This window comes from Microcaecilia unicolor, chromosome 1, assembly GCF_901765095.1.
Source record: "Microcaecilia unicolor chromosome 1, aMicUni1.1, whole genome shotgun sequence".
In the NCBI taxonomy this organism is placed as follows: Eukaryota; Metazoa; Chordata; class Amphibia; order Gymnophiona; family Siphonopidae; genus Microcaecilia; species Microcaecilia unicolor.
The window spans coordinates 366422948-366445483 of record NC_044031.1 but is presented as its reverse complement, the minus strand read 5'-3'; the positions used below and the strand labels follow the sequence as shown (position 1 = coordinate 366445483).

The window sequence follows — 22536 nt, the reverse complement described above, 5'->3', positions numbered from 1 at the left end:
GGAACGATTGCTGTAAACCACTATCCATTCCCCCTAACTTGTCCAATTTAAGATTAATGGTTATGTTGAAATTGCCCCCTATAAATAATCTCTTCATCCCCCGTTCCCTCAGTTTATTCCCCAAGTCCTCAAAGAAATCCCTCTGTATTGTGTTTGGTGCATAGAGATGCAGTAGGGTTTAACCACACTTCTCTGACCATACTTCAAGTGTTATGTATTGTCCATTTGTATCACTTACTGCCTTCATGATTTCCACCTTTTTTTGTTAGATACTAGTACACCCTTCCCCTTCTTATGTTCTTTATGGTTGGCAGCTAGGTATCTATGTGGGAAAATTTAATTGTTAGATGTTCATCCCTTTTTCTAATACATTTCCTGTGTAAATAGTCTAATCAGCCCTCAGCTTGTTTCCTTGAACATTTTAATTTGACTATGGACTTTAGATCCTTCAGTTTAGTAGATGTGAATTTCACCTATTCACCCTTCCCTCCCATTCTTAAAATACCTCTCATCCCACATCCAACAGGCTAGACCTCCCCCACCCTATCTCCTTCCTTTCATTTCAATCTCTACCTATCTATTCTGAAACACATTTCAGTCACCCCTAAGACTCTTCATGTTTTTCCTCCTAATTTACCCCATCCATCACCCACCTTTGATTCTTATTTTCCTTCCCGTCTCACCTGCACTGCATCTTCTTATCTTAAGTCATTCATTTTGCTGTACATTCATATTACATAGTAACATAACATAGTAGATGACAGCAGAAAAAGACCTGCACGGTCCATCCAGTCTGCCCAACAAGACAAACTCATATGTGTATACCTTACCTTGATTTGTACCTGCTTTATTCAGGGCACAGACCGTACAAGTCTTCCCAGCAGTACTTCCCGCCTCCCAACCACCAGTCCCGCCTCCCATCACCGGCTCTGGCACAGACCGTATAAGTCTGCCCTCCACTATCCTCGCTTCCCAACCACCAACCCCTCTTCCCCCCACCTGCTCCGCCACCCAATTTCGGCTAAGCTTCTGAGGATCCATTCCTTCTGCACAGGATTCCTTTATGCATATCCCATGCATGTTTGAATTCCGTTACCATTTTCATCTCCACCACCTCCCGCGGGAGGGCATCCCAAGCATCTACCACCCTCTCCGTGAAAAAATACTTCCTGACATCTTTCCTGAGTCTGCCCCCCTTCAATCTCATTTCATGTCCTCTCGTTCTACCGCCTTCCCATATTCATTGTCACCTCCTTCTCATTCATGCCAGTTTAAAGTCCAGTTAAGCATTCATAGCCCAACTTACACACATGCCTATCTTCCAATTCCACTTGCACCAGAATGCTTTCTGTGGTTCTTCTCATTGCTTTTACTGTAAAGATCCCCAAATTGTGGATCATGACCCCAAATAGGGTCACAAAGCTTACCTTTGGGTGGGCATTCCATAGGTGCATCTCCAAGGAGGTTACACAATTTTATTTGGCCACAATCATTGGGGCACAGCTTTAAAAAGATTGGGAAGCACTGATTTTTCTATCACTTTCCTATGTTTTCGGGTGACTTTTTTTTTTTTCCCTTTCTCTTGCTTTCATAGATTTTTTTGTAGAACAAGTCTTTCTGTTGATCTCTCCTGCATCTTGGTCAGAGCTGCTTCAGTTGTCCAGAGGACTCCGGACTCTTCTTGTAGAACCATTTACTGTAAATGCCAACCCAGAAGGAAAGAGCCACCTGTTCTATGGTCTTCCTCTGTAGCTCCATGATGATCTCTTTAAATTCTCTTCTCATCTTTAATATGGTTGGGGACAGATCCACACACACAGAGGGGCATAATCGAACGCAAACGCCCATGTGTAAGAACGTCCATCTCCGAGAACGGGTCCGTGAAGGGGTGGGCCGAATCGTATTTATGAAAAAGATGGACGTTTATCTTTAGTTTCGAAAATATGGTTTGTGCCAAGCAAATGCATTGGATGTAGGCGTTTTTGAGATGTGGGCGTTTGTTTGAGCTAGGCGTTTTCGTTTTTCAGCGATAATTGAAACCGAAGCATCCCAGATCAAAAACAACCAAATCCAAGGCTTGGGTCATGGGAGGGGCCAGGATTCGTAGTGCACTGGTCCCCCTCAAATGCAAGGACACCAACCGGGCACCCTAGGGGGCACTTTTAAAAAAAATAGGAAAAAACATTAACTAGCTCCTTTACCTTGGGTGCTGAGATCCCCAAATCCCCCCTAAAACCCACTCCCCACAACTCAACACCATTACCATAGCACTTAATGGTGAAGGGAGGCACCTACATGTGGGTACAGTGGGTTTTGGGGGGGGGAGGGTTAGAGGGCTCCCATTTACCACCACAAGTGGTACAGATAGGGGGGGATGGGCCTGGGTCCGCCTGCCTGAAGTGCACTGCATTACCCACTAAAACTTCTCCAGGGACAGGACTTGTTGCTGCTGTATAACCTTGGCACAGCAGTTCACACCGTAAGACTAATCTTGCTGAAAACGTCCTTTATTTCAATAACCGCGTTTATTCACATTTAACTGCAGATCAGAGGTTGTGCCCCACTGGCAACGAGTCTCCCTGGTACTAAGATTAGCAGTAGGTCAGAGCTGGAAGAATGGTGTACAATGCCCTCTTTCAGCAACATTCAAGGTAAGAACTAAGTTCTGTAATGTGGCTAACACACGAAAGGGATCTAAAACGGACTTACAAAAATGGCTACTACCTCGTGGACTACTGGAAACAAAACAGGGCACACTCTGACCCAGTAAGCAGAGGGAAAAGCACCATGGGAGAAGAGCCTACCAACTACCAACATCGTGAGACTGTAACACAAGCTAGTGAAATCACGGAGCCCAATACCACAATGCAATGCTGATGTGACCCTGCAGTGCACCCGAGAGCCATATCTGACCCAGGGAAAGGCTGTGAGAGGATCGAACACATTCTGCTGTCATGGAGGTGGGTACGGATTTTGAGGGTGGCATAGAGGCTGGGAAATAAGGTTTTTGCAAGTGGGTTTTTTTTTGGTGGGAGGGGGTTAGTGACCACTGGGGGAGTCATGGGAGGTGATTCCCGATTCCCTCCGGTGGTCATCTGGTCATTTAGGGCACTTTTTTGGGACCTGTTCATGAGAAAAAAGGGTCCGAAAAGTGTCCTAAATTCTCGCTAAAAACGCCTTTCTTTTTTCCATTATCGGCCGAGCGTGCCCATCTCTGCTTGGCCGATAACCACGCCCCAGTCCCGCCTTCACCACGCCTCCGACACGCCCCATCAACTTTATTCGTTCCCGCGACAGAGTGCAGTTGAAGATGACCAAAATCGGCTTTCGATTATACCGATTTGGCCGCCCACGGGAAACGGACGCCTATCTCCCGAACATGGGCGTTTTTCTCCTTTCGAAAATAAGCCTGACAGATATTTTATTTCCACTGTACTTGCAATTCCTCAGTGACTCATTCTGCTAGCTATCACTTACTCTCTGAAACATTAGTTGATGACAGATAAAAATTTAAACAATCTATTCTATCGTATTTTACATTATAATCATGTATATAGGTTACAGTATTTCTAGGTAAGTTTAACTCTATCCAAGCTAGTAGAGCCCTATATAGCTTTATAAAGAGGTAATGTTTGCAACTACTTCCTTGCAGTCCCTATAAACCTCAATCTCTGTCACTTCTCTTATATGCAAATTATTATCGCTTAAAAGATTTTCTGTCTTCAAGCTTTTCTATGGTTTGTTTTTTTGCCTCATCCAGTTCAGAAATTGTAGTCTTCATGATGGCAATATCCACTTTCTTCTCTACAGACAGATTCTCTCTCTCTTGCTTCTGGCTCAACTCCACTTCATCCACTTTTATCTCACCCATCCTGTCCATAATTTCCTACTTAATTTCTGCTAGCTCATCTTTCACCTCCTGACACCAATCTTTAAAATCTTTGTAAATGGGAACTAAGGCCAGACTTCTACAATCTGTGCCCTGATTATGCTAGACAGATCTGGGCTGCAGTGAGGCTCCAACCGCAACTCCAGTAGTTAGGGAATAAGACCACTGTTGGGAAGGTTTCTGTGGTCTGTGCCCCCAAAGTGACAAGGACAGATCAAGTATGGATATATTATATTGCATCATACCTACCATATGCTATATGCTTATCTTGTTTGGAAGACTAGATGGACCATTCAGATCTTTATCTGCTGTCATCTACTGTGTGTGATTTGGTTGCCCCTACACACCTCAAGCCTCTACCTCCTTAACATGTGAGCTTCTTGATTTTGGATACCCGTTGCTCTGTTTATCACTATTCTCGGGCCTTTGTGAATACCTTCTTTACTAGTGCTGAAAGTATACTCATTCAGGACTGCTGCCCAGCGCCTTGTGGTCATTTTCTCTTTTCTGACTTGCTTCTCACAAATGCTGCAGTCTTTTCCAGAGATTTTGAACTTGGATGGGTCTGAGCTCTCTTCTCGCATGTCTGGCCTAGCAGCTGACATTTCCTCCTCATGAGGCAGAGTTAGTTCTGAGTTCTCAAAATCATTTTGGAAGCTATACAGATCAATGCTGGAAAGGTCTTATAACCCACCATTATGACTTTTGAATTATAGTAGCTTTAGAGAACAATTGTAGATAAGCAGTCCCTTAGACATAAAATTCTGAACTAATAATTGGGAGTGACTAGACACAGCAAAACTCGATGTATAGTTTTTCAAGCTTTTCATTTACTGGCTTTTTAAGCATTCGTTTTCTGCAGCATACTGTATATTGATGCATTTCTTCTATAAATTAATGGCATGTGTATTCTGTTGACTTTAGTCATTGTTTTTCTTCAACATGGTCAAGATGGGACCAATAGACTACTAACTTTAAGGAGGTGTGGTGAAACAATTTGGTGAAAAACTGTAGTGGTCCCTGACATGTACCTATAGGTGGTCAGTATATAAGCCAAGCCTATCTGTTGGTCTTGTGGTTTTATAGTATGTCTTCCATTATGTATTGATAAATAGTGGGACAACGGAAGATGCAGTGATCTGCAATTTTTAATGTTACTATCCAGATAGTTCACAAACATAATTACTGACTTTCCCTTTACTATCTGGACAGTGATATGGTGGTTTTGGTGTCTGGTCTATCTGGATATTTGGTGCTGCTTACTATTTGGATAGTGAGGCTGAATAGATATTTGTTTTATTTTATTTGCTGCAGTGGCTGAATATTGACCTGACTGCAGTTAATAACTTGCATAAAAAGAGTACTGATGGGTTCACACAAATGTTCAATTGCCTATAAATTTTGACTTTCACTATGTGTTCTTGCATACTGAAAATATGAAGAGCATTTTGTTTTATTTTAGTACTGTTTCTGGTTGAGACTATGATGCTGTGGCAGATTCTGTCTGTGGGCTGGCAGGGTTGGGTTCACTTTCAGAGTTGATGCAGTAGATTGCTACTTGCCACTGCAGTGATCCTTGGAATGGCATCGAAAGCAATTTCCAGAGGAATGTGTCCTCCTGGAAATGCCATCTTAAAAAAGAAAAGGAAAATTATTTAAGATGATACAAATATTTTAAATTTTGTTTCACTTTTTCAGTCTGCTTGGTATTTCAAAACCATTCAGTTGAAGATTGGGAGACACACTACATGGGCTTTAAAAACCTTCCTAAGATATGATATAATATTTATGAAGAATAATTTTTTCCCATAGATTATAAATTATCCTCATGTTCTCTGATTTCCTTTTCCCTTTTAGCCTCCATCTTATGTGTTGAATTACTGTAATGTTACACAATGATCCCTGTGGGTACTCCTCCAACAGAACAATCCTAATTGCACAAAAGAAATCTTGACTGAGTGTGTGTCAAATTTTGCTGCCCTGGCATGTGGCTTTTAGTAGTTCTTAAAGCATAGGTGTGTGGTCATTTTTAGTTCTATTTAATTTTCTCCAAGCTTTTTTCCCATGGATTAGGTGCATGTGATTTCACAACCCTTTACAACTTGGACTGAAGAGCAGGCTCTGCAGTCTAAGTCTAGTCTTGGCTACCTACCAGGGCATACACAGATAATGCCACCTATATATTGCTTCTGAATAACTTTTGCTGCCTTAGTTGACCCAAAAAGCAAGATACTTGAAGTTTTTCTTGAAATCTAGTAGATTGATAAAGAGTTAGTTATTGAACGCTCAGGGCAGCCCACATGTGTTCACATTTGATTTTATTGACATAATAGCTTTTCTTTTAGTCCTTAGCTTTTTAGTCTGTTTTTGTACATGCACAGTCTCTCTCACTTTTGCCATTTATGTGGCGTTTAAGGTTGAGGTGCCTTGGTCCTTCATTCAAAGGTACCTGAAATTTTTCCCTTTTGGAAACAGTCTTCATTCTAGTTCAGTTGTTTCAGTGACATTACTGTGGGAAAGTGGCACAAACAGCAGTTTCTTCTGGAACTGAGCACAAGCTTGCCCTTAAAATAGCCAGTAGATGTCACTGTTATGATAACTGCGACTCCCTCACATCATTGAAGTTGTGAACACTCTCCACTGCCCCTGCTGATCTATGAAGGGGTAGCTGGATCTGGAATTTAAACTCAGATTTTGTCTATGGCAATGCTCGGTACTTCCATTGTGTCATCAGACTGGTCCACTCAATGTTGATTTTAATTTTGGAACAAATATGGCTCTTGTGTTAAACAATGTCTTATTTCTATAAAGAAATTTTCTAAAGTGCACTGGGTTGTTCTATCTGTAAGGAAAGCAGTTGAAGATATGTTGAAAAACTGCACTTATTAGTCTTGTGGACAGTGTTTTACAATCAAGTCATATGTTAAAGCTTTCACTATCGGAGGGATTTAAGATCTGATGACTCTTTGACCTATCAGGAGCCAGAGAGCCCTTCATTTTTTTATTGAGTTGGAGGTGAAGAGCTTACAGTACTGTATAGACATACTCTTTTGCTGGTTCCATAAATTGTGGTGGCTTGTGGCCATCCATTACTGGCTCAACAAGAAAGATGGAAAGGAAGAGGAAGCCTCCTGGTATTGCACCCCCCCCCCCCCATTCAGTCCAAAGTGTAGTCACATGGCAACGGTGATTACAACTGGAAGAGACACCCTCTTGGGGGTTTTGGGGGGGGGGACCGACGACAACAAAGCAAGCAGAAGCAACTGGATGAAACTGGCTAAAGTTGCTTGACTATGGTAAGAAAATAATAAATTTGACTCTACTTTCTTTTAGGGTGAATCTTGTATTGTGTTTTCTTCAATGTAATTTGCACTTACTAATAGAACTGTATTCTTATTGGATGTGGATAAATCACTCAAATACCTCAAATTAAAGTTTTAGTTTATGTATGCTTGTTTAGACTTGATATACTACCCTATCTAGTGCATAAGTCAAATTGGTTTAATAAATCTACTACATTAAGCAGTATATGAAGTATGCAAAAAGTTATCTGAGCATTTCTATTAAAATGTATATAAATTAGGTGCCAGCAGAAAGCAAGTGGGAAATTGACCGTGGACTCCAGAAATGAGAGGGACTTAATACTTCTAAGGAGATTTATTGCTAAAAAGACTTGACACGGCACCGCGTTTCAGCCTATGGCCTGCCTCAGGAGTCTGTTAACAAATAGATAATAAAATCTCCAATGTGGTATCTTTTCCAATACAAAAGTCATTAAAGAAGGGTCTTGAAAGACGCCATCAGAGGAAGTATTGATTTTCAACTTATGGTCTTTTTCAAGACCCTTCTTTAATATCTTTTGTATTGGAAAAGATACCACATTGGAGATTTTATTATCTATTTGTTAACAGACCCCTGAGGCAGGCCATAGGCTGAAACGTGATGCCATGTCTTGTCTTTTTATCAATAAATCTCCTTGGAAGTATTAAGGTTTCCCTCTCATTTCTGGAGTGCACGGTCAATTTTCCACTTTTTTTCTGCTGTTGGTATTTCCCATGTGATTTCAGAGTTCTCCACTTCAGTGGATTTCTACTGGTTCTTATAAATTAGGTGCTTCATATTAGTATCAGATGATGTATAACTTTATTTGCAGTATGTTTTCTCACCATATATCAAGCAATGAATGTCTATTGCTATGAGAGTTACATATTTTAATTACAGATCTATATCTATCTATCTATCTATCTATCTATCTATCTATCTATCTATCTATCTATCTATCTATCTATCTATCTATCTATATCTATCTATCTATCTATCTATATATATATAGATATATATAAGAGAGAGAGAGTGGTGTGTCATTAAAATATGCAATTCTCATAGCAGTACATGTAGTAGAATTACCAGATTTTAAAAAGAAGTTTCATAATGCATTTCTGTCTCAACAAACAGTGCATACAAGTTAACAACATGTTTTTTCAAATAACTACAAAAAGTTGAAAAAGAAATTTCTGATGAGGCTGTGACTGACATTTTTTTTTTATTCATTTTTATTGTTTTAGAGTTGTGGTAGAGTGCAAATCTGTTTGGCTTTCATTCACAGCCACTTGGGTATTTCCCAATTTTGTAACCCATCATATCACTACAAGTTGTGACCTGTGCAGCACCTTTAGCCTGGCTAGTGCAAAGGCCAGAAACTGGATTCCCTGAATATTTTGGGTTAGCACTAAACAGGCACAGTAAAGTTAGACATTGCTTGTGTTAGTACCTGTCCTAAGTTTGTGAGTTTACATCATCGTTTTGTGATGATTAAACTGTAAACTGCTTTGTTGTGCCTGATATGAAAGTGGTATATCAAGTCTGTGAATAAACTGAGCATAAACATAGCTGGAAACCTGTTCTTAAATTCTCGTTTAGTGGGCTCTCTGAATATATACAAATGTATACAAAGGCTAGGAAAAACAATAATGTAAATAATCCATGAGAGAAGGGTGACATAGTTTCAAAGGATTTATAGGTCTCCTCTGAGCATTGATCTCTCCTTCAAAATTATATTTTTCACATTTCTTTGTATGCTGGGTAGTTAAACTCGTTCTTTAGCATGCCAGTTTTCTGGGAGCCTTTTTTGTTTTCATTAATTCTTCAGTTTTATGCTCTAAGTCCTGGGCATAAGTCAAACCATGCACTTCACTCCTCTTCCTCTCTTTTAGTAGGCAGACAGATCTTCTGTGTTCCCATCACACACTTCTCCAGTCTCTCTGTGTCATGGCTATTGCGTTCCCTAATGCTCCTTTTCCCTCTAGATCAGGCGGTGAGGATGCACCCAAGACTTGGGCTCTACCTTCATTCTCTTTCAGGGTCTCAGCGCTTATCTGCTCGACTGCTTCCTGTCATCCAGTTCTTTTCCTTACAAGAAATGTGGCTGGCTAGCAGCTGCAGCAACTTCAATCTGTTACTTTTTTTTTTTTAAGATCAGTATCTAGTCTGCTAGATCTATCCCTCCCTCTTCCTGGCACTGGATGCCACAAGGGACAGCTGTGGAACAGACTGGCAACTCCTAACCAGTTCAGTTTCTTTGGTAAGAGGTCTCTCTCCTTTGAGTAGTTATCAAAGGCAGTTGTGGATCAGCTTCAGTGTCATTGGTCCTGTTCAAGGATAGTAGCCACCCCCTATTAAGATTTGATTGGCACTTTTCTGGAGCAGGGACCTAGAATTTACTTCCTGCAACTGCATAGGAAGGCACATTTTGACAACTTGCTATATATACAACATACTCTATACTTTTAGCATGAAGAATCAGTTATAGAAATATTTAAAAAATAATTAAGAACAATAAACCAAAAAGGCATGTCTTCACACCCACTGTCGTAACAAACCCAAATTAGCGCCATTTCTAAAAACTGCCTTGTCCAGACACAGTAGTTGGAGGCAAATAATTTTCAATAAAGAATCAAGCAGCTTCTGTGGTGTGAAATGAATATGAAGAAAAGGTCTAAACATTCTCAACATGAACTCACCAGAAGAACATCTGAATGGTTATTCAAAGATACAAGTTGGATGAAGACTGAAAATTTCAATGTGATTGATTATCCCTTGGAGCATTGTTAAATCCATCCTTAAAGTAGAAACACTTTGGTACTACCAAGATACTATGGACTGAGGAAACTGCTAAGGATGATTCCTGTGAGTTTGGAAACGCTACAGAGGTCTCTGAGACTGGAGAAAATGTTGCTCACAATTTCAATATTCCACAGCCATAGCCTTTATGAGCAGGGTCACAAGAAAATAAAGCCACTTCTGAATGAAAGCCTTTTTATGTGCCATATTGTTTACTAAGAAACAGTGCACCCATGAGGGAGAATGTTTTGTGATCTTATGAGGCCAAAGTAGATCCTTTTTGTGTCAAAGCTTAGGTGATTGATATAAGTGGTGTAAAACAGAGCACATCACCTGAACACTAATTAAGCATGGTAATAACAGAATTATTTTGTTTGACTTCTTTGCAACAGCAGGGACATGGAGGCCTGTGAAGATCAAGGAAAGGATGGAATATGCAAAGTACAGGCAGATCTTGAAATGAAACCTTTTCCATTCTGCCATAGACCTGAACATGGAGAAGAGGTTTACTTTTCAGCAGGACAATGATCCTAAGTATAAATCAAAAGCAACAGTGGAGAGGCTCAGTACAAAGAAAGTGAATATCCAAAAGTAGCCTTGTCAAAGCCCAGACCTGAGTTGAAAATCTGTGGCAAGACTTGAAGACTGCAGTCCACAGAGGATCCCCACCCAACTTGAAAGACTTTGATCTATTCTAAGAAGAACAGGAAAAAAACTGCACCTTCATGCTATGCAAAATTGCTAGACGTGTATCCTAAATGACTCACAGCTGCTGTTGCAGGAGAGCTTCCACCTAGTATTGTCAAGGAGTGTGAAGACTTGTGTAGTAGACTTCCTGTTTTGTTTTGTTTTTTTTTACTGTTTAGTATGGCTATAAGACACAATATCAAAATATTGAAGACTGATTAGTAAAATCAGTTGCAGGACTGTGGGGTATATGAGTAAAAAAATGAACTACTTAAGCCTTGAAAAGTAAAGTGCATACAAGTGAAACTACTAAAAAAAAATATCGAACTGTGTTTCTGAAAATGCTGGTATCTAACCTGAAAAGAATTGGCAATTTAGGGATTTATCATGGTGTAGCATATCTATAGAAAGCTTTCTGGTTTCTTATTCTTAGTTTTTGAATATTTCTTTTGTTTCTGCTAGACCAGTCCAGACCAGTGGGTTGTGCTTCCCAACCACTTGTGGAGGTACAGAACACTGAAGTTTAGTGACATCACCGCCACTATACACCTCTCCAGTATCCTTTCCCTTTAGCAGATATTTGCAGGTTGGATTGGTGCAGCAGTTCTGTTGCTCTGATCCCTAGAGTTTTGGGTTAAGACCCTCTCCCTCGAGGGAATAGGGACATGTCGGTGTCTCTCGGGGTTGGTTTAAGACCATTCATTGATTGAGCTTGGGAGACCTGTTGCCCAGTACCAGAATCTTAAGGAATACTGGCCAGAGGATAGGGGGTGGTAAGTGGGGAGGCGGACTCTGGTGACCTTTGTTTGGCTTCTGCTGGCCCTCATCTCCTCTCTTCCTCACAGTTACCCTACTCTCTTCCCAGTGTCCTTATTCAGCAAGGCTCTGTGGGAAGTTAGCTGGGTGGGAAGTCAAGCTGAGCGCTGGTCTCAAACTGGAAACAGTCATGGGGTGAGTTTGCTGCTCAGTCAAGAGCCCTATGGAAGGGAGTTGTGAGCCAGCATTGGCACGTGGTTGGTGCTGTGGCGCTTGTGGAATACAGTGGATCAGTTACATCATTGATTTCTTACTGCCTCACCTGCAATGGAGAGGCTACAGTGGATCAGTTCCATCATTGATTTTTGCAACAATCACCTGCGATAGGCAGCGAGGCAGCCAATGAGCACAGAGGGAGCATTGATTTGAAGCCTGTGGGATGCGCAGTTTGCAGTGGCTGAGGAGATCTTTCCACTGGCAGGACATACTTCCATCTTAAAAGGGGCTGCAACTCTCTTCTGAGGCAGGTGACAGCAGAGGGAGCAAGCCTGGCAATAGGGTTGCCTAGAGAGCCTGAACCTCACAGGATTTATCAGTGCAAGGGCTGAACCAGGTCAGAGGAGTCTGCTCTTTGGTCCTGATACCACAGCTGGTGCAAGAGATGACCACTTATGTATGAAGGGCCTTGGTCTGTTTTCAGGGGGCGTATCTAGCCACTTGTCAGAGATGCAGGAACTGTGGGCTGAAGTCTCAAGAAACCTTGAGCTACAGGAGGGCAGTGGTACTTCAAGTGACACTGAGAACCTCTTGCCTTCAGGATCCTTGTCACCTGAGGAGGGAGAACTTTTTGTAGGTAGATGAATCCCCTGTAGTCCACATTGTTAGGTGGGAAGAGCTGCTGTCTCTCATTCCCCATCCAACTTTCTCCTTGAAGATTATGGAGGCACTCATGGGAGGAGTCATGGGGGGGGATCCCATCCTAGAAAGTCTGAGGAAGGTCCTTTCTAATTCATAAAGCCCTTCTGCTGATGGTACTGGAGGAGTCAGATAACTTGGATGGGATGTTGATGAGCATTAAGTTCACTGAGCTTTACCCTCTTCTCCGAGAGGATCTGGAGCAGCTATTTCAGCTCCCCAGTGTAGACGCACTTGTGACAACATTCACAAAGAAGATGATCCAGTGTAAGGAGGAATGGTCCTCAAAGCTGTCCAGGACAGGAGAATGGAATTGTTCTCGATGCAAGCATTCATGGCTTCAGCCATGGGGACCCAGGTTGATATATATGCAGATTATATGGCCAGAACTTTGCTCCATTGGGTCCAGCAGCTCCCACAATCTATGGAAATGGCTCAGTTGGAATTGGGAACTGCTTTTGCAGTAGATGCTTTTTGTGACCTTGTCCGTATTGGGACCAGGTTGGGGACTTTAGAGGTGGTAATGAAGTGTGTTCTCTGGCTCGGGAATTGGGCTGCGAATTTGGGAGTAGAGTAGAGGAGAAGCTCTTGGCTGTTTAAATCACTTATGTGGGGCTACCCAGGGATATTTAGGCACACTTAACTGGACAGTGCCACTGAATATCCTCTCTAACCACCTATGCCAAAACTGCTAGTTTGTGGGCAGTCTGGGAGTGGAGTTAGGGTGGAGCAGAACCTTAGCTTGTTACCAGCAATTTTCAGTCGATCGGCTGAGCAACTGCATAAAGTTAGGACAGAATATTAGCCGGTGCCTGGTTAGCTTTCAGGTCCTGGCTTGAAATGATGCTAGCCCTCTCTATCCTTTTCCTCCTCCCTAGAACATGCTGAAGCTGTCCCCCTTCCCTCTCTCGCTCTGGGAGAAGAAGACACCATCCAATTCAGCTCCTTCCCCCAAGTGGCTGCCGTGTTCTTCAGTGGTGGCCTCTAGCAGTAGGTTCACATTACTTTGGAGTGCTGCGAGGCGTCTGTGAGAGGCATCATGCCTACTAGACCAGTACTGGGGGAGGGGAGCAGGGAGAGGGATCTTTATCAGGGGGAGGAAGGGAGGATCAGAGGGCGACAGCTTTCATCTTCTTTTGGAGGTGGGAGTGGGAGAGAGGTAGAGATTAGAATTGGAGAAGCAGAGGGCACCTGCATCCCTTACACAGTTCCTGCTGCCAGCTGAATATCTACTGCTTGACTTCTAAGTTGCACTTCAGAAAGCTTCCCTTTAGGGGGTAAGTTTCTCTTGGGGGAAGATTTGGGTGAAGGTAGGCTGCAGAGGCTACCTGAGAACAAAGCAAGGGTGACTGGCAGAGCTTACTGTAGCAAGGCTCGCTATAGGCACTGTGTTTGCTCCTGGTCCAGCAAGTAGACCTCTGCCTACTCTGATTACAATTCCAGTTGCTTTAAGAAGTTGCAGCTCTTTTGAGGGGGTCCACAAACCTAGGGGGGGGGAGGGCCATCAAGGAAGGGGAGTTAAAAAGACCTGCAGTGAGGACCAGCAAGCCTGTTCTGAGGAGCTGTATTTTGAAACTGTTTTACTTGGTTATTCTGCTCTTGGTTTCAGTTTCTGGTCCTATGCTTGGACAAAAGCATAATGGAGCAGCATGAAACATAGTGCTGCACTAATCTTTACAGTAGTTCTGGTACTGATTTCACTAAACTTAAGTGTTTTGTGCCGCTATCTGTTGGTTTGGGAACACAACTGAACTAGAATAGCAGGACTCAAGGGAAGGAAATTATCAGGTGTGAACAAATTTGACTATAATGTTCTCTGATGCTGAAGATGCAGAGTATGATGTAACATAGTATATGCTTGTAGATAGCGGTCTATATGGTTCCATCCATTCTGCCCAATCAGGTGGCTAGAATTATATCTGGCACTCTATACAAGTTACACTTCTTCATGATTACACACTGGTATCATAAACAAGGCATCCAGCAACTTGCTGTCTTGCCAACCTCATTCGAACATAATATGAACCCTAAAAAATGCAATGTTGGTATGGTATTATGTTCCACGATTGCATCATATAACTGCCTGTATGAGGTTGGTGACAAGTTGCCAGCTGCCCTATTTATGATGCTGGCGTTTAATCATGAAGTGTAATCTGCGCAGCGTGCCAGATACAACTCTGGCCACCTTGTTGGGTAGACTGGGTGGACTGTACAGGTCTTTTATCTGCCATCATTTACTATGATGTTACGTTACATTATACAGCGTATATATGAAAGAGTGAAATTTTTATTTATTTATAGCATTTGTATCCCACATTTTCCCACCAATTTGCAGGCTCAATGTGGCTTACATTTGCCGTAATGGTGATTGCCATTTCCGGTTAACAGAATTACAAATGGTATAGGTGCGTACATACATGGTAAAGAATAATACATTATGGTATTGCATATAGGTTCCTGAGTGTTAGATTGGATTGTAACATATGTTAGGTCATCAATTATAGAAAAATCATTTTCGACATAAGGATTAAAGTGGTATTGCATAAGGTGCGTACATACATGGTAAAGTAGAATACGTTATGGTATTGCATATAAGTTCCTGAGTAATAGATTGGATTGTAACATATGTTGAGTCATCAATTATAGAGAAAACATTTTAGACATTAGGATTAAAGTGGTAGTGCTTGTTCATTAATAGCAGTGAGGTTAGTCAGTCAAGTGATAAGAGTTCTGTTCCGTTTAGTTCGTGATCAGTCTTGTTATTTAGAAATTAGGATGGTTGTTTATGGTATGCCTTCTTGAACAGGTCAGTTTTCAGTAGCCTTTGGAAGATAGATAGGTCTTGCGTTGTTTTTATGACTTTCAGTAGTGCGTTCCATAGTTGTGTGCAGATGTAGGAGAAACTGGTTGCGTATGTGGACTTGTATTTTAGTCTTTTACAGTTGGGGTAGTGGAGATTGAGGAATGTGCGTGCTGATCTTTTTACGTTCCTGGTAGGTAGGTCTATAAGGTCTGACATATAGGTCGGGGCTTCCCCGTGTATAATTTTGTGGACCAGGGTGCAAACTTTGAACGTAATTCGTTCTTTTAATGGAAGCCAGTGTAGTTTTTCTCTTAAGGGTTTGGCACTTTCGTATTTCGCTTTCCCAAATATGAGTCTGGCTGCTGTGTTTTGAGTGGTTTGAAGCTTCTTAATGATTTGTTCTTTGCATCCAGCATAAATGGCATTACAGTAGTCTAGGTGGCTTAGCACCATCGATTGTACCAGGAATATTTCCCTTGGGAAGAAAGGTTTGATCTTTTTACGTTTCCACAGTGAATGGAACATTTTCTTTGTTGTATTTTTCGCATGGTCTTCGAGTGTGAGATTTCGGTCAATTGTGACTCCCAGAATTTTCAGACTGTCAGACACTGGAAGGGTGTAATCTGGGGTGTTTATGGTATTGTGTTTATTTGTGTTATATTGTGAAGATAAGATGAGACACTGTGTCTTTTCTGCATTTAGCTTTCATTGGAATGCGTCCGCCCATGAATTCATTATTTGGAGGCTGTGTTTGATTTCATTTGTGATTTCGGTTAGATCGTGCTCAGAATTCCCAAAACCAGAATCAATCCACTGTTTTGATTTTTACTTGATTTTTGCTTAATGGGGAAACCTGAGACCTATACAGGTATAACTTTTTCAAAACCTGTTTTTCATCAATTGTTGGCTCAAAACCTTCCTCCTTCCCTACGTTTTTAATCCATTCACAACATTTGGAATTTTTAGAATATTTATATAATTATGCTTCTTAGATTCTTCAGCTGGTCTCAAATTGATGATTTTGAAAACATTTTGCGAGTGGATTAAAAAGAAGGGAAGAAGGAAGGTTTTGAGCCAAAGATTGATGAGGAACAGATTTTGAAAAAGTTATACCTGTATGAGGTTTTTCCTTTCCATTAAGCAAAAATCAAGAAACCATCAAAACAGTAGACTTTGTAGTTTTGTGAATTTTGAACATTGTGAAGTATTTTCAATAGACCTGATGTTACGTTATACTCCATGGGGTCAATATTCAGCCAGTGGCGGTCAGCATTTATTTGGCCGCCAGTGGCAACAGTATACCCAGGCATTCAATGCCAGGCCATATCCAGATACTAGCATTGAATATCCAGTTATACATAGTTGGATTCTGTTTAGGGGGCCCCTTTTACTAAGCCGTGCTAGTGGATTTAGGCCACGCTAAATGCTAAGACACCTATTATATTGCAGTGATTTAAAGCCCAGGAACCTTTCCTTGCCATTTAAATTGCTTTAAGTATTGACCCCTACGTTTTCAGCATCAAAGAACACTTGTGGTTAGATTTGATCATATGATAATTTCCGTCCCTTGGGTCCTGCTAGTCCAGGACTCCTTTTGACTTGACACCCTGAAATAATAGCCTGGACAAAATAGCCTTGTAACAAAATAGTCCTTGATAAAAATGGATCCTAACAAAATAACCCCTATATCAAAATAGCCCATAGCTCTTCACAAAAATGAGAAGTATTTTAAACTCTCTCTTCCTCCCTCTGAGGATTCAGCATTTCTCCCCCTCTATCTCCACCTCCCAGCATAGTCAGTCTCTCTCTTCCTCTTGCCTACCCTCTGCAGACCGGTATCTCCTCCAATGTTTCTGTGGTCCACTGGCAGCGTCAATAAGCTGCTTTGGCTGGCCCTGAAAGCTTTTTCTCTGTTGTGTCCTTCCTACTTGGACATAGGAAGTTGCATCTGATGAGGCAGGACACAACAGAGGGAATGCTTCTTGGGCCAGCAGAAGCAGCTTGTTTTCCTTGTTGACACTGCTGGCGGCCCACAAGAATGTTGAAGGTTCACTGAAGGGGGGAAGGGGAAAGGTGGACACCGGGACTGCTCAGGGCAGGCAGGAGGGAGACATTCCAAACAGTGAGCACTAAAACTTGGGGTGGCAAAGGGGAAAGACATACCTCAACTCAAAGCAGCAGCCGGACTTATAGTTGTAGGAGCAGGTAAAATACTCAGGGACAGGCTCCTTTGTTGGGGGGCTCATTTGTCAGGGGCCAAATTGTGGGCAGGCCCTTTTTGTCCCCTGTTTGTTTTTTTTTTTGTGTGTGTGTGACTATTTTGTGTTTAGGCCTTTTTCTCGGGGCTTTTTTTGACCAAGTGTCCTTTGAATTGTACCTCTTTATGCAACAGAATGTGAAAAATGTTCAGTGGTTTTATTGTGTAAATGCAGCAAAACATGCTGCTCCTGGATACATGTACTGTATGTTCTTGCTCATATTCTTGACTTGGTATTTACAGCCCTTTACTATATAGAAGCTTCCAGTATTCTGTCCTTTCTCAACCCCACATTAATTTTATACAGTCATTTTTTCTGACTGATGTAAATTTAAAATAAGTTAATTTCTAGAATAAGCTTTATATGTATTGAATTTACAAAATGAATATTGCTAGCCTGTAAACAATAAAATACTGAAACTTTTTTCCTGCTATTTTAAAAAGTGTTTTCCACAAGCTTAAATTGTTATTAATATTTTATTAAAATATATTGTAGGTTAAAAACTTTTATTGGCTAAAAAAGTAAAATACCACAAAGCCAAATTCTTGATTTTTGTTTGTTTTTTACTCATCTAAAATATTTTTTCTCCTTTTATTTGTCTTTTAGGGTCTTGCTTTGGTTCTGATCAGAACTACCACTTGAACCTCGCTTACTGTTTCAATGTCTACTACTGTTCATTCAGAAAACAGTTTCTGCGAACAGTTATAAGACTTCCATGGCTGATCAGTCTACGCAACCAACTCAAAATAGTTGGTTGTCGTAGAGTGGATGGAAGCATGAGGATCAGCCCTGTTGGACTCCCCTACACAGTTCTGGCCTTTTCCCTCTAAACTTACTTCCCACAACCCTTGTGTCAGATATTGCAACAATCTCCTGTGGCCAAAGAGGCAAGAGTGGGTTCTATTCAGAATCCAGCCTGTGCCTTCTTTATGCCAACCAGTAGGTTGTGCCAACAGTATGATGCTAAGGGGAACACCACCTGTTTAATTTTCACAGTTCTGGCCAACCTGAAGAGCAGCGGGAAAACAAGATTTCTTGCAAGCTGAGACAAAGTGCATGCATTTATATCAGCATCAATTTCCAGATCTTAAGGTCTTCTTTAGCTGCCTAAAATGTTTGTTGAACATTTCTGGTTATATAAGTACATTTCTCAATGTGTGATACTGGAGCAGTAGTAAGCTGTTGGATGCTTTTTCCTCCTGTGACAGTTATGGCTTTTTGCAGAATATTGTGAAGGCTTTATCTTTAAAAAAAAAAAAAAAAAAAGGAAAAGTGAGCCTTTACTGTTAAACATCTGCAAAAGCTGCTTTACTATTGCTAGTAAATATTGACGTGGAATATTTAATGCATTAATGTTTTTTTTTCTTTTTTGTTTTGGGAATGACTTGCATCTCTATATTAAGAGGGAGAGAAGATTCAATCGCTATGGTAAGTATGACAGTTGTAATTTGTGGTAAATTTAATTTCAAGAAATGCTTTAAAAGTGGACTTGTTTTTAAACTGGAGCAAAATGCAGCAACACATGTATCTCCAACGAGAAAAGTACGCTGAAATAAAGATACCATATCCCTGGAATAATGTTTGTATACACAATTCCAAATAGACTGTGCAGCAGAGAGCCTGTAACTTTAGATTTTTATTTTAACCTTAGCCAGCCGTATATATCACATAGTTAATTTTATAGTATTAACAAAGGGCAAAAAAAAAAAAAAACAACCAACCCCCCCCCCCAACACACACACAAAAAAACAAAAAAACAAACAAACATGTAGCTGTGTTTCTGTTCCATCAATGAGCTCTGCTCATGTAAAGATGATACTTTACATCAGGTGTTCTACAGGATCTAGTTGTTTAATTTTTAAGGATGTCTAGGCAGAGAGGTGTTTTTCTTTTGTTTTTGCTTTTTATTGGTAATCTATTTTCTAAGAGTATGTGACTATTGTGTATGCATTAAATGATACAGCTCATGCAGTTTAGCTCATCTGGTTCAAAAGTGAAGCTGTGAATGCAACATTCACAGTGTTTTTATTCAAGCAGGGGTTCAATTAGATGTGTTTCTAATTTCCCAAATCAATAACTCAAGCAGAAAAACATTCACACACCAGAAAAACATTTCTTAAAATTTTGAAAGCAACTCTTTCGCTTTGTGTGTATGTATGTATGTGTATATATCCTATATAATAATTCTCACCTCCAACGTTCTAACCTGCCTGGACCGTGGATCCCTCGGAGGTGGTCTGCTAGGCAGCTAAGAACACACTGACGTCAGTAACGTCATTGACAGCTGATTCCAAAGCAAGCGGAGGAGTGTTTCCCTACTCCTCCCCCTGCCTGGGAATCAGCTGTCAGTGCGCCGCTCCCTGCCACTTCTGAGCAAGTGACAGGGACCGGGGGAACACAGACCTCCTCCCCCCCCCCCCCCGGCACATCACCAAAGCACCCCCCCCCCCACCCGAAGAACATCAACACCCCCGCCCCCTCCACACACACGCCACTCCCTCCCATCCCATTCAAGACCCCCTCACGACCCTCCCACCGAGTTCGACTCCCCCTCCCTCCGATTTCAACACCCCCCCCCCCCTCCTGCTTAACTGACCCCTGGACCGTCCTGCTGCGACCCTCTGGACTCCCTTCCCCCTTTCTGCCGAAAACCCTACCCCGCCGCGTTCCTGTGCTGACGACAACCAAACTTCTCTTCTCGGCTGGCAGTAGTTGCAGCGTCGCTAGGCAGACTGGGAGTGCATGTGTTCCCTTATCTCGACGATTGGCTGGTGAAGAACACCTCTGAGGCAGGAGCTCTACAGTCCATGCAGATGATTTTTCAACTGCTACAGCTACTAGGGTTTGTTATAAATTACCCCAAGTCCCATCTTTTCCCTGTTCAAAGACTGGAATTTATTGGGGCTCTGCTGGATTCACAGACGGCTCGCGCCTATCTTCCCGAGGCGAGTGCAGACAATCTTCTGTCCCTAGTTTCCTTGGCAGATAACAGCTTGTCAGATGTTGAGGATTCTGGGCCACATGGCATCCACAGTTCGTGTGACGCCCATGGCCCGCCTTCACATGAGATCTGCTCAATGGACCCTAGCTTCCCAGTGGTATCAAGCTGCAGGGAATCTAGAGGATGCGATCCAACTGTCCACCGAATTTCACAATTCCCTTCAATGGTGGACAATTCGATCCAATTTGACCCTGGGACGTCCCTTCCAAATTCCTTAGCCTCTAAAAGTGCTGAAAACGGATGCATCTCTCCTGGGGTGGGGAGTGCATGTAGATGGGCTCCACACTCAAGGAGCTTGGTCCCTCCAGGAATCAGGTCTTCAGATCAATCTCCTGGAGTTGCAAGCGGTCTGGAACGTTCTAAAGGCTTTCAGAGATCGGCTGTCCAATCAAATTATTCAAATTCAGACAGGCAATCAGGTTGCCATGTACTACATCAACAAGCAGGGAGGCACTGGATCTCGCCCCCTGTGTCGGGAAGCCGTCCAGATGTGGCTTTGGGCTCACTGTTTCAGAATGTATCTCCAAGCCACTTTTCTGGCAGGCGTAAACAACAGTCTGGCCAACAGGTTGAGCAGGTTCATGCAACCTCACGAGTGGTCGCTCAACTCGCACATAGTGCGCAAGATCTTCCAAGAGTGGGCACCCCCTTGGTGGATCTTTTCGCCACTCAGATTTATTTATTTATTTGCATTTGTATCCCACATTTTCCCACCTATTTGCGGGCTCAGTGTGGCTTATAATACTTTGAGAATGATGGAAAAGTACAATTGGTTACAGTACGATTATGGATTACATTGTGATGAATTATAGAAAACAGAGTAAATACAGGATATCATTTGGGAATAGAACATCAGAAGATAACAATAGTGAGTCGAGAGGGGGACAAATAATATCGAGGTAACATCAAGGTTTAACATTCTTATTTGTGGATAGGGTTTTTTTTTTTTTTTTTTTTTTTTATTTGTATGAAGTCTTTATTAACAAGGTAAACATACAACAAGAGGAAGAAGAGAATGACACCAAGCCACATTAGTTCAATCGACATTCAACGCAATTATTAAATACCTAACAGCAACAGTCCTGTTATTATTGTTCAACCTTTCATCTGAAAGCAAAAAAACACACTCCAAAATTTATATAACGTTTTTTATGTACTTAACCAGACCCCCCCCCTTCCCAATGCCCCTCCCCCCCCCTCCCGGTTAGGTCCCCGCCTCCTCTATCAGTGTTTGTTCTCCCTCATGCCTCACTGACTCATGGCCAGGCTAGTGAAAGGGCCCCATATTGAGTGCCACCTTTGCTGTTGATTGCGCCTTTCTGCCAGAAGCCGTTCCATTTCGCAAACATACCTCAGTTTACTAAGCCATCTCGCTAATGGAGGAGTCAAGGGCTTCTTCCAAAAAGTTGCCACAATCACCCTAGCCGCACTTATAGCATGCCTCAGCAAAGTCTGGCGAGCCTGCGGGAGACCCGCCACCTTCGCAGAGAAAAGAAAAATAGTTGGATTCCACGGGATTGCGCAACCCAGCCAGTGCTGCAGCCTACTGTGTACTGATTTCCAATAGGCCTGTACTTTCCTACAGGTCCACCAGATGTGTCCCATCGTGCCCCTAACCCCGCAGCCCCTCCAACACAAACCCGTTGATGCGGGGTAGATGCGCTGAAGGCGCTCAGGCGTTAAATACCACCGGAACATTACCTTCACTGCATTCTCCCTGAAAGGAACATGTGAAGACACCCTCGCCGTAGCTCTCTCCAACCTCTCCCATTCCGCCTCCTCCAAAGTTATACCCAATTCCTTCTGCCAACTCCTCCTATGAAGAGTATAATTAGGCTCCCTCAAGTTAATGATGCTATATAAACGCGATATTAAGCCACTGGTCGTGGCGGGCCCCTCACAAATTTCCTCCAAGGTGGTTTTATCCCTGGTTACCACCTCTCTAACAGCTCGTGTTTTGAGGAAGTGTGACAGTTGGCGATAAGCAAAATCGTCACCCTTCAAATTTGGAAAAGTCCCCACCACAGCACTGAACGGCAATAACAGGTCTCCTTCAAACAATTGACCCCACATTTTTAAGCCTTCTTGGTGCCACCGCGTGAATACC

The 22536-nt window shown here is 42.1% G+C and overlaps 1 protein-coding gene across 2 annotated transcripts in view; it reads left to right on the top strand.

Annotated features, from left to right (window-relative positions):
* The window catches only part of LOC115474405 (uncharacterized protein DDB_G0271670-like), a 655547-nt gene that overhangs the window by 131347 nt on the left and 501664 nt on the right, over positions 1–22536 (top strand). For both annotated transcript variants that reach the window (XM_030209864.1, XM_030209856.1), the window contains exon 4: positions 18832–18856. In XM_030209864.1, the coding sequence (XP_030065724.1) occupies positions 18832–18856 (25 nt within the window). The remainder of the gene's footprint in view (positions 1–18831; positions 18857–22536) is intronic.